Source organism: Microplitis demolitor, chromosome 4, assembly GCF_026212275.2.
Source record: "Microplitis demolitor isolate Queensland-Clemson2020A chromosome 4, iyMicDemo2.1a, whole genome shotgun sequence".
Lineage (NCBI taxonomy): Eukaryota > Metazoa > Arthropoda > Insecta > Hymenoptera > Braconidae > Microplitis > Microplitis demolitor.
Window position 1 is genome coordinate 8335953 of NC_068548.1, and position 13479 is coordinate 8349431.

The window sequence follows — 13479 nt, forward strand, 5'->3', positions numbered from 1 at the left end:
TCTATGTTCTTCACTTTCAGCATATGAAACAGTCACCTTTCAACTTCTTCAAAAAGCTGGCGTCAGAGTTTTTTTAGTTTCGTAAAAGCTCTTAATCTGACTTGATTTTGTCTTTATCATAATCACATTTGTTTGTTGTAAGCCTTCAAATATTTATGTTATTCTAATGATAACTTATTAAACCAACAATTGCGTTAAAATAGTTCAAATAGTATATTACACACCAAAGAAGAAAAGTAAAACATTCCAATCGGCACGTGTAATTGCCGGTGGCAAACACGTGGATTGGAACGCCCTACCTTTCTCCATGGAGTGTTTACAATTTTTCACCAGATCTGTACCTGAGTTTAAATTTTAGTCTCTGTTTGTGGGAAGAATGACACATGTGCTAATTTTTATCATTTTTCTTTTTTTTTTTTTTTTTTTTTTTTTTCCATAAAAGAAAAGAACGACTTTGTTCCTTCTAAACAGGGCAGAAATGTAAACTTTAGGTTTAAGTATGGTGAAAAAAAATGATTGAATTAACAAAAACCATCGTCCTCATAACTTGTAATTTATTGGATATATTATTTTCAAGAATAAGAAAAAATGGCGCAAAATCATTTTCGTACATAAAAGTATACATTCACTACGATTTAGTTTTTAGGTTCTTTTATTCATTTAAAATTAGCTGGAGTAACAGTATTAAAGAAAAAATATAAAAAGGTATAAAAGCCGCATCACATAGTCGATTCAACAGACCTATTGTTAATGTCTTTTACCGTGACACCACAGGAGTCTCATTCACAAAAGACTTATATACGAGATACACCAAAATCTACGTTGGAAATCATGCTCGATTTACCAAAGAATTCGATAAGCTATTAAATGTAAACTTTTGTTTATAATATAAAGGAAGTATTTAAAATATCGGTTAAGGCTGGGCCGTACTTGACAAATTATCGAATTTTATATTTCTATTAAATTATTAATTGATTATCATTACAGCGATTTTCCCACCTTGCGGAAAAATGCACAAGACTTTTCAAAATTCGAGTCCCATAAATTTATTTCTTGAAATTTCGTAGCTCAGTCGTAGGCCGTAACTTTTTTCGAGAAGCTCAAAGTACCGTGGTACTAATGAATATATTCAAGCTTAAAAACCGCAAAAATGTATCCACAATAATGTTTATTTGAGATCAAGGAGCTTGAAAACAGCCGACAAGTTACGGGTCTGGTCTACGTGGTCACTTATTTTTTGAATTTTTTTTATCAATTAGGTGATACCTTTGTCTTGCCGTTTTATCGTCCAATCTTTTCTTATCATATCAAAGGGCTTTGAGTAATGGGGCGCAGATTCAAAGAAGATCCGACTATAGAACAAAAATAAAAAAAAAAAATAAACAACTAACGGATAAGTGAGAAACTTAAAGCGAAAAAAGGAAATTGGAGTTGCGACAGCCGGTGCGACTGTGTCACATCTTCTTTTCAGGGTGTTCAACCGTTTTATTGCAAATGTGCGGCGACGAACTTAAACGACCAAAATAAAAAACAAGTATTTAAAAGGTTAGAAGACGAAAGTGTAGAGAAATAAATTGAGCACAACTTGCCACTTATTCTTGTGTTTAAGAAATTTTTTAATTTTTAATATAAAAATATCATAGATAAGTAAAATAATTTACAATAATTATTTATTTTCCTTAATATTTATTTTATATACATATACAGTAACTACACCTAAAAGTCAAAATTTTCTGTTCTTTTAAAAATTTTAACTTCACAATATTATTTTATTTATTAATTATCTGTAACCTTTTATTTCCTCAAAGATTTTTTTTTCAAAGATATTATTGCGTTGAACTCTACGTAATTGTTAGCATCGTTTCTTTATCTTTTTATATTCTCGAAATAGACCTCTCTACGTACAAGACTTATTTTTATTTATATAATTTTTTTTTCTTACTCTAAATTACTTTTTAAAAAATAACAGAATTTGAATTTTTCGTCAACTTTTTAATCATATAAAAAAATAAACTGACAATATTAAATTTTAGCAAGTAGATAATATAAATTAATTCTTCTGTATTCTAAACTTATCCATGGTTAAAAATAAAGAAGATCAAGATTAAATTAGACACAAAAATTTATAGGTACCCGGCACTAAAGAAGACAATTTTGACGAAGAAAAAAATTTATTTTTCGTAAAACTTTTTTCATTTCGTTTTAATAATTTAACAAGTGGACTGTACATCAAAGTTTGAGTTAATCATGATAAATAAAATTATAGATTCAGTTATAAAATAAAGTTATATAAATATTTTTATCTATGATATTTAAAAAAATAAACAAAATATAATTTATAATATTTTCAATGACATAAATTGCAGGCGTAATTAAAAAAACCTATAATCCATAACTTAATATCAGGTGTACTGTCCAACAGATATTTAATAAGTATACTGAGATTATAAATCAAAAAACGAAAAAGCATTCTTCTTCAAAATATTGGGGTCGTTATACACATATCTGTTACAACTACTTCTATGAGTATTAATCTAAATATTTATATTAATAGATAGTTACTTCAACCAGGCGTAATTTCGAATATCAGTGTTAGGCGAAAAATCGGTTCTCTGAGATTCGGCCAGCCACGGACCGTACAAACCATAAAGTCCCAACGTATACTAATACTCCCAAGCGTTTATAGTCGCTGTTGACCGCAGCAGTTAAAAAGTTATCTCAAATAAAAATAAAAAATATTTATAATTATATAAATATAGTAAATATTATTTAAAAAATTGATAAAATTACGAAAAAAATAATATTAATTGCAACAATATATTCACGTGTCTTCTAAACAAGAAAGATGAGTTTATGGTAAGAATAATTATTTATCTTTATCGATGAAAAAATCGCGGCGTCTCTTGGACTCGATCCTGGATCGTCCGAGTCTGAAATCTGAGCGGCTAATCACTCGACCAATCTATACGCGGAGCCTGTCTTGGCAGAATATTGGGCTACCGAGCCTTGGTTTATCAGTCTTTAATTAAGACTCTGCTAATCTTCGACTACCCAGCGTTGGTTTGCCAATCTTGGCCTAAGAGTAATTTTTTTAACAAATTTATTGTTCGAGTTCACTAATAGTTTTATTTTTGATTGAATTAGTGATATACTTGGGACTATTTGGACAGTATATATTCAATTATTTGTGGTGCTTTTCACTGATTCATTTTAAAAAAGAGTACAATACTAGCACTTGATATTGGGCCAGGATAAAGTGTCAAGCCTGGCAAGAAGTTATCATTTCGATACCCAAACCAGCTTGAGCCAGGCTTGAAATTCTAGTTATTCAGTAAATATAAGGCAAAGGGAAAGGAACAATTTTTTCTTTTCAAAAAACGAAATAAAACAAGATTTTTTTTTTTTTTGTTTTCTGGAAAAATTTTTTGTTTTTTTCTCCTTACCTGACATTTACTGAATAACTAACGCAAAAATGAAAGAAAATCCGAAAAAAAATAATGTTTTTATTTCGGTAATGATTACACAAAATTAAGGAACAAAACTTGTTCCTTTAATTGTTTTATAAAACTTTGAGCAATCGGCCCGGACAAACGGTTCAATGGATCAATTTGAAAATTTCCAGGGTTTTTGGGAGTACATTAAGCTATAAAATCACCTGACAACATTATTTTTTTATCGATATTTACAAAGTAGCGATGAGTTGACTAAAAAACCAGAAAATGGCCATTTTTTGTGGATTTTCCAAATCGATATTAAAGATGAAAAAAAATTTTTTTTCAAAGAAATCGCAAATGAAGCTTGTACGGTGTTTATTCAAGTTTTTTAAATTGCCCTTTAAATTACTGTGCGATCATTAGTTGCTGAGATATCGATAATCAAAGACAAAAGGATCCTTATTTATTTGAAGGCTGATATCTCAGCAGCAAATTGTCATACAGAGAAACAAAAAAAAGCAAATTGTAGTTAAATAAATTTCCTAAACGAGCCATGAATTGGTTTTTTATTAAAAAAAAAATTTCCGGCCCCGTAGACCTAAAAAACAAAACCAAAAAATTTAGAAAAATTTTGTCTCGACATATTTCTTATGATTCCGCAAAAACCGTGGCTCAGAAAATTATTTGGCTGAAAGACCTTTAAAGAAGAGATTTCAAGCTTCGATTTGCTTTTTTCATTTTTTCGATACGATAATTTTTCACAAAAATACAGACTTCCAAAAATCACTAAAAAATTTATAAAATTTTCTTGTTCCTTTAATTTTTTGGATAAGTGTAATATATCTGATTATACACCACATTTGTTTCCCGAGACGCATATATTTATATACGAGCATCTATATTTTAATTATTTATAATTCATTTCGTTGTACAATAATAATAAATGTTATAAGCAAATACAGTGTGAAAAATGTTTGAATAATTAAGCTATTTATCGAAGTTTTTCTAGATTATATTTTTTTATAAGACTAATTACATATATATATATATATCATTATGGATAACTTTAATGGATAATAAATCGTAAATACGCTTCCGTAAGTTTGTTAACGCCCTATAATTTTTACTTAAAAAAACTTACAAGGAAACACCATCAGGAAATAGTAATTTGTCGGTACCGCCTACATCTTAATGCGCCTTCAACAAAATATATTCCCTTGACGACATGAAAAGATTTGAGGGTATAAAAATTTTAAGCACGAATGCATCCCCCTGTCTTTGGAGTTTCTCGGTAACTTGTCGACGTTGAGATTGTCAATAGAGCCACAAAAATTTTAAAAGATACCGACAGTATTTTATTTTGCTGATGATACACACCTAAATGTCAACATGTTGACTGATCGTTCAAAGGCTTCTTTTTAAAACTAATGTACGAGACTAAACAACTTGTTGATCGATCGTTAATGTTCGTGACTATTATAATTTTACCTATTTTCTATGATAAGTATTACATATTGATTGAAGAAGTTATAAATTTTTGGATTGAAAAAAATTATTTTTCTTCACGTTCAAAGTTATATTTATTTTTAAAAAATTTCCATTCTCTGAAATTGGCCTTTTTTTTAATTTCGTAATTATAATTTTTAAAATATCTAATTATTTATAAATGAACAATAAGAAGAAAAATGTTAATGATTTTCCAGTAGCTAAGAAAAAAATATTAAGTAGAAATGAATTAACCGCAACGTTTTTTAAAAGTCTAAACATCAGTTGAAAAAAATCTCTAAACCGGAAAAACATTCCTATTCTGCCACGTGACTGATACATATGGACCTCACATAGGAACATCTTGTATGTTTTCTTATTTTTTCTATCCTATCTAGTTTCTTATATTATTTTCCTTAATCCTCGGTTTACTTGGAGTGTTTTACAGTATGTAAAACTTAGTCATCTGAAGTCGCCAAGCAGTCTGGAAGAATCTAAGGACTCGTACCGAACTTGTTTTAGAGAGGTTTCTATGAGTTAAAGGATGCATTATCATGACCATGAATTTCTTCAAGCAAACATGACAAGATGGTTAAATATTTGATATTGAATCAAAGAAATTCTTCATTCATCTTAACATCCCATTTAATATTTTGATTGAATTAAATTATAAAGAGATAAATTTTTTACCTTCAACAAATTTTGTATTTAAAAAAAAAAAACTATAATTAATAACAATAAATATATGTATAAATATATATTCAGTTGAATAAAATATTAAAAATGGAGAACTCGACATGTCAAGTTGAAAACGTAGGATGCAATGAAGCTCCTCATCCGTCGAAAATAAAATTCTTTACAGCCCACTTTACTATGCCTTCGAATTCACTTGAGTCATGTATAGTAAAAGAGCTCGTATAGAAAAATGAATAAAAAAGAAGCAGCAAATGAACAAGTTGAATGAATGACCGAACCACGTTAAACATAAAAGTGACTAAGGACTTGGATGGATTTGGGTATCCACAAGCACACACTCAATGGAATAAGGAATTAAATTGGTATGATGATTATAAGTATCCAAAGATAGGCTCTTATAATGCTACGTCATTTTCAAGCCCACCAGCCATGGTTGATCTACTAATATCTACTAATATTCACGCGTAATGCCTGAGTGTTTGATGAATCAAATCTAGTAATTATAATTTATTATTTTACTATATATATAAAATGAATTCTCCAACATTGAAACGCATTATTGTAATATATTTTGTATTCTATGTTGGGAGTATTTAAATAAAATAAAATACGTTTTGAGAATTCATGAAGAAAATAAAGAGAAAAGAGGAAAGATAAATGAGAAAAACATCATGGTCTCGCTACTGTTGTTCTTGGCTCGTAGCTATGATTTGAATTTTCGGACGGATGGAAATATCGGTTAGCTAAAATAAATTGACTCGTACTGACATACACACGACGTTCTATATATATATATATATATATATATATATATATGTATCACAATATATGTATATTGTGTTTTTAAAATTTTCACTAGTTTTAAATTCGTATCTATAGTAAACCAGATAAAAAATACATCCGTGGGAAAATAACGTGCGTTATAAAAAAGAAAAGGAACCAACTCGTTGAATGTTCAGGAATTGTGTTTACAACAGTTTAAAAGAGAAAGAACGAATATAAGATGAGAAAAGAGCATTCACCTGTCAACTTTAAGTGAAACGTGTTGCCACTTACTTTTTTTTTCTTTTCTACGGTTGTCTCGTGGCTCACTAGAGGTCTCACGTCGCTCGCCTACCAAAACATCACCTTACTCCTCCATTTGACTTCATTCTTCTCACCATGAAACAGCTTAATATAATCCTATTTCAGACTGGCACAATAGTCACTCTTCGGCCACCGAACGTGACGAAAATTATTTACTCGTTTATTTAATGTCACCCTGAAAATCTGACAGATAACTCGTCCAATCTCTTCTTTGTTAAGTTCATCAGAAGAGCAAAAAATATAAAGAAAAAAGATAACAATATTCAAAGGAACTCTCTTTTCAAATCACTTCGATTAGTGTATTAAAAAGTACACCATACAACTTTTTTATTCCCAATTTCAAACTATGTCAAATTGTTTAACATTCCAATGGAAATTCTCCTCCATATGAAATTGCTTCTATACTACTCCCTATTTTTATTATTATCTTTCTACTTATCATCCTACTAATCCGAAGATCGTAGAATCATTAATCTTCAAAATAAACTCAGCCCATTTTCAAATTTCGGTTTGGTTTTATAACTTTTGCTGGTTTATTTGCTGAATAAAAAATTAATAAAAAAAAATATTATGTCAACAACATAAAATATTTAAAAAATAGAGGTATTTTTAGTTAAACAATTTTTTATGTAAATTAGATTACAAGAAAATTGGGTTATAACAAAAAAGTTACAAGAGATTTTTAGGGACATGAACATACCCCTCTTTTTTCACTATGTACATTCGGGAGTAGAAATATTGAAAATTAAACTACCGACGACGTAAGGAAAAATGAGCAACACAAGCCCTATAAGGTAAAATGAGCTTTCTAAAATTTTTCATAAAACAAAAAAGTTAAAAAATCGAAACGAACACATATCAATCGTTTATGTTCCTCATAAAAATAGAACAAATTAAATTTTTGAAAATTGTATTATTTTCAAAATATTTATGTACCTGAAAATCGGAACGTTATTCGCGAGACGAAACGAAAAAAATTCCCAACCCCAATATATGTAAGGGTGTGATAAATTGGTATTCTATTTATGATCATAATATAGTCCAGATTTATATAACTTAATAGTTAATAGTAAATTCTCCATAAAAAATGATAAAATTTTTTCATCAGTTTTTTTACTGGTATGTTTTGCAGTTGGGGGTTAAAAGACACATGTGTTTGACAATAAAGTGATCACATTCATGTAACTTGAGATAACAAACCGGAACCGGATGTTCCTTAGCTCAAAAGACAAAACGATATATACCGCTTGGATACCCTAAATTTATTCTATTTTCTACTAATTTTTACCGAAACATTGTTTTATCGGTTGAAAATTATGTTTCAGAGTAAAACGTTTCAGTTCATAAATCAACTTTTAAAATTTCTGATACTAATCTTATTTCCAAATATGTATATAATTTAACTAAACAAATGGTGTTTACTGAAAATCTTAGCAATCATAATAATTGTTGAAACATTCAACGTAGAGCTAAATTAAAGCAACAGGTAAAACCTTCTCGAGTAAAGCGGTAGGGTTTAATTTTTTTTTTGCGTTTGTTTTAAATTTTCAACTACTGTACGAATTTGATTCAGACATAAATTTTAGTCGAATGTAAAATTTACTATTTGAATTTGTCTATTTTTGAGAAAAATGATCAATTTCGCAATACATTTCCGAGAGTTTTGTTTTGTTTGAAAATACATTACGTACATAAATACAATATAGCACTCAGTAAACAAAAAAATTCTGTTAAAAAAAGCTCTATTGAAGGTTTTTTGGAGATTTCAAGTTTTAAAACTGGATGTCGCAAGTAAAAAGTAATCAATTTTTCGAGCTTTCTCCCAAAAGGGTTATAACCAAAAATAAGACGACTCAATTTATCGGCTTTTTCTATTAACAAGCTAAGGCTTTGCTGTGAGTTCGGACGAGTTTAGGCCTCTTTAAATAAAATTGTACAAGGAGAAAAAAATATAGTAAATTTTACTAAAAAATATGAGAATAATTATTAAATTTGGATAGTAATCTTGAAACGCTTATGATTTATATGAAAAATTAATAAACATATAAGCATATTTTACAAGTCGTTTAATAATTTCTCATATACTGGTTATGGAAAATCTCCTATATTACATATTAATTTTTAGTTATATTTAGTAAATTTTACTGTCCCGTTTAGTAAATTTTACTATATTAAAATGGAAAAAAATTAAATTAAATTCTTATTGGCTTTGAACTTTTTATTATTATTGCTATCATTTTGATTATTATTGTTATTTGTCATCTGCATTGGTGTTAGCGTCGATTTTTGTTTTTTAAAAAATCACTTGTTTTAACAGAGATTCGAACCCTGATCTCCCGCGCGCAAGTCCTTTCCTATGTCTGACGGCCCGATGCCTCCTTCGGACAAAGGTTTCAGAACTTGTAATACATATTTGTATATGCTATCCCACCAACTTTCAATTTTATCTATACACAGTAGAATTTAGTATACAGACAGTAAAAAAATATAATCGTGTTAGCGAAAAATACATTGCGTAAAGTAATTTTTAAGATTTTGTATAGTAACAAATCCTACATTGTATTAGAAAATTAACTTTCTTAAATTTGTATTTATTAATAGAACTTATAGTAAAGTTTATTATACAAATAGTAAAAAATATAATCGTCTTAGCAAAACATACATTACGCATAGTAATTTTTAATATCTTATTATATAATTATTACTAACTATTAAGTTTTACTAAATGTTTAGTAATAATTACACGGAAAGAAAATTCTAGTAAAATTTACGATAATAATATCGTAATTTACCCTATTGATTATTGTAGTGGTAAACTAGACTTTCAAAATCGTAATTTTTACGATGTAGCGTTGGAAATTTCATTTAAGAAATAATACTTCAGACAAATATCACGAAGTCTTAAGCTCTCTAGTATAAATTACAATGTGAATATCGTAAAATTTCAAGAGAAACTTTAAATAAAGAATAAAATAATATTCGTCCGGTCGTTGGATTCGAACCCAAGTCCTTTCGAGTTCGAAGTGTCGGACGCCTTGGACCACTCGACCACTGTAGGCTTACACTTTAATTTATTTTTAAGGTCTATACAAATGATTTGATTATACATTCATAAGTCATGAGCGCCTTTTGCGGAGGACGCAATTAATATTTAAAAATTACGATAAATTACGATAATTTTTCGAGTAATTATTGTAACAGAGGCAGCACTGTAATATTTATTTTATTCAAAAGTACATAGAAAAATAAATATAGGAATAAATATAGTTTTTGAATTGTAATTTTTATTTTTTCTTTTTTTACGATATTAAATTGCAATTTTTGAAGGAATTTTTAATCCTAAAAGTCTTTGTTAAAATTACGATGTTAAATAGTTAAAAATATAACCCATATAGTAAATTTTGAAATAAGATATTTTAAAATTGACGCTAATAAAAGCCTAGTCCACGATTACGATATTAACATCGTAAATTTTGCTAGAATTTTCTTTCTGTGTATAATACAGATTTTATTTTTTCATATCTGTTAGTGAATTTTACTATAGTACTGTAATTTTTACAATATTTTTTTCTCCGTCTATGATTTCGACATGATTTTGACAGAATTCAGCCGAACCTTGATTTCTAATCAATTTATGATTTTGCGGGCCATAATTATTTTTGTATTGATATCCTATAATTTTCATTACACCGCTCTAATGCATTGATCTGTTATATATAATTTAAACTCGATGTAAAAATCTCATCATTTAAAATCTTGTCTGTGAACTCTAATTGTTTTTTTATGTACACTTCATTTACTAGCTTTATTTAATTTTCAATCCCAATAAGAAGGAGTTTACGAATAATTTAAAGTATTATTTTATTTTTCCCATTTTTCCAAAGATAGACCGTGTATATACTTTCAAACTTTTCCTTGGCTAAAAGATAATACACTGAGAAATTTTTCTGGTGGCAAGGATTATGACTGAGGATTATATTAGCGAACAAAAAGACTCGACCTAGCTTTACTTTTAGGTTTTTTCCCAATATCTAATTCGTTTTATACCTTCGACAAGTCCTTAGAATCTTTAAAGTTTAAAGTCGAAAATGACGAGATGACTTGGACCACCCGCATCCGTCATTTAAAGTATTATCCCGGAAGGTGGCATAGTGTCAAAACATCGAATATGCCTCATTGCCTTTACTGTCCCACTTTATCTTTACAAACTACCAAACGAATTCGAGTTAATTCATAGGATTATAAGTGAATACTAAAGGCTAAACTGGTGTTTTACTGGTACTAACTTTTACTTTCTAACAACATTTTAAAATATCACTATTTTTATACCCAACTATACAAATTCATTTTTCATATTTTTTGAAAATGGTTTTACTTCACTAACTATTATTAATAATTTTTTAATATAATTTTATTATGAAATTAATTAAAAGTCATACCATGAATTAATAAATTAAATATTCATAAAAGGAATTCAAAGTCCTGTCAAGTTCATAACAGAAATGCTACCGTAATGGCCGTTCAATTTCATATACAAAAGACGTTCTCGCCATATTTATTTTGCCCACTTTTCTACCTCTTGTACTTCTTGATAGTCACTGTATGAACCCATACTGGATTTTATATATATATATATATATATATTTCCATGTTTGTAGGAGTGGTAACACCATGTATTAAGGGGAAAGTACGCTCGATGTGTACACAAGTCGTGCCCGTCAACTGACAGCAATGGCTATATATTCTATTGCCATGCGATGAGAACCGTAAAAAGGGGAGTAACAAGACACATAACAACGAGGTGTGAGTTTATTAACGTATAGAATCAGTCCCCCTCGTCACTAATTCTCTATATATGCTTCGAAAAAAATAAAACCGGTCAAGTACGGATCGAGACTCAGGTATAGGATCTTTGCACTTATAAATTTCAAGAGAAAAAATTCGACGGCCAAAAAGTAAAAAATTACAATATTTATTTTGGTTTAAGTTTGGATAAGTTTGTTTACGTTGTGGTTACACTCGTTTTCAGCAACAAAACTTGATATGGAAACAGTTCATGTAAACTAATTAATAATAAAAATAACTTGTAGACTTTTTTTGTTTTTTTTTTTTTAGGAACAAAGATGGATAATTCTAATGATTTTTCATTGACTATCGGATTAATTTTACATGGTATGCTCAACGAAGGTAATTTTTGAACTGCTCTAATATAGTTCTGAAAACAAATATAAAAAGTATAAGAATATGGTGTTTTTTCAGGCAATAAGGGGACACATACCGATATTTAGCGACTCTTGTGTTTTTTCAACCAGCAGGAAACTTCCTTATTGCTGTCGTTGGGGACAATCCCCTCTGGTAGTTTAGTCCGTCTGGTGCCACGCTGTCTGCCGAAACTATTTTAGTGAACATCTCTCGAGTTTTTTCATATATTTGGTCCGCTATCTCGATAATTTTTGTATCTTTAAGATCATTTTAAGTGAGTTATACTTATATACGTAGGTGAACATTCCCTAACACTAGTAATGATGCGTATAAAAAAAAAAAAACAGGAATTAAAATTTTGAGAGAAAAAAAATAAAGGAAAAGAAAACACACAATAATATAAAAGAAGAAAATACATAAAAATATGTCAGTGAGAATAAGTTCCTTTGTTTGGTATAAGGGCAACTAAAACTCTATAGAACGTTTGCTATCAAATCACGCAGAATATAAATTCTTTATAGATAACGAGTAAAAGCTAATTATAGAAAAATAAAATAGAAAAGAAAGTTTATTCATTCGAACGCATCAAAAATGTATATGATTCTAAACAAACTTTTTACAAGTTTTTTCCTCAAAACTATCATTTTCATCGAATCTATGACTTATTGCTCTAAAGCTAAAAAATGCCATTCAGCAACGGAAATAGAAGTAGATTTCCTATCAGTTATTTATTAGTTTTCAAGCTTCTCTTCTTCAAATACTTTTGTATCTTCAAAACTAATCAACCGATTCAGCTCATTTTTGAACTTCATCAAGCTATCAGACCAAAAAATACGTGTGCCACGTTTTACTCAGATAAGAATTGTGGGCGCTATCCTGGTCACACTTACCCAAGTAGAAATTGTCCCAATATATATATTGGTTCCCAATTGGGAATCCCTGTGGCATACCCAGTAGGTCTGAACCCGATTGGTAACTTGTAGGGATATTCCAATGCCATAATTAGTTAACCGACATCTTTTTCTGAGTGGGACCTAATTGAGAACTCGTTGGGATAGCCCAATGCAGAAATAAATAACTTTTATTAGGTTTGCCACATCGGGACCCAGTTGGGAACAAAGACCACAAGATTTTTTCTTTAATTTTTATCTTTTGAATAACTTGGAAAAAACTTAACCGACCAACATTAAGATCTACTCAGTTCTGTCTTGGTAAGCCTTTCAATTTCCGCCTAGTACGTTCGAATCAGTTGATTCGTTCCAGAGATATCGTCGGACAAAAAAACTTTTTACACACATGCATACACACACGCACGCCGACGGACGTCCATTCGGAAATATTCAGAATAGTTTCCTAGGACCTCAAAACGTCAACATCTGATGAAAAGTCAATTTACAAAAATCGGACCGAAACAATTTTTTTGAAAATTTTCAATTTTTTATAGAGGGGAGTTAAAAGAACGAAGAACGTTTTTAGATAGACGTTATATATTTGTGAGTAAGCTCCTTTAAATTTTTATTATGTCGAGATCAAAATTTCTGTAAAAGATCATTTGAACGAATAGTTTACTAAATAT

General features: G+C 29.2%; 1 protein-coding gene across 1 annotated transcript in view; it reads left to right on the plus strand.

Moving 5' to 3' along the window:
- Window positions 1-11914, plus strand: part of LOC103580531 (exonuclease mut-7 homolog) — a 63786-nt gene extending 51872 nt beyond the window's left edge. The window contains exon 8 of the mRNA XM_008562312.2: window positions 11817-11914. Within this exon, the coding sequence (XP_008560534.1) occupies window positions 11817-11899 (83 nt within the window). The 3' untranslated portion in view covers window positions 11900-11914. The remainder of the gene's footprint in view (window positions 1-11816) is intronic.
- Window positions 11915-13479: the final 1565 nt, after the last annotated feature.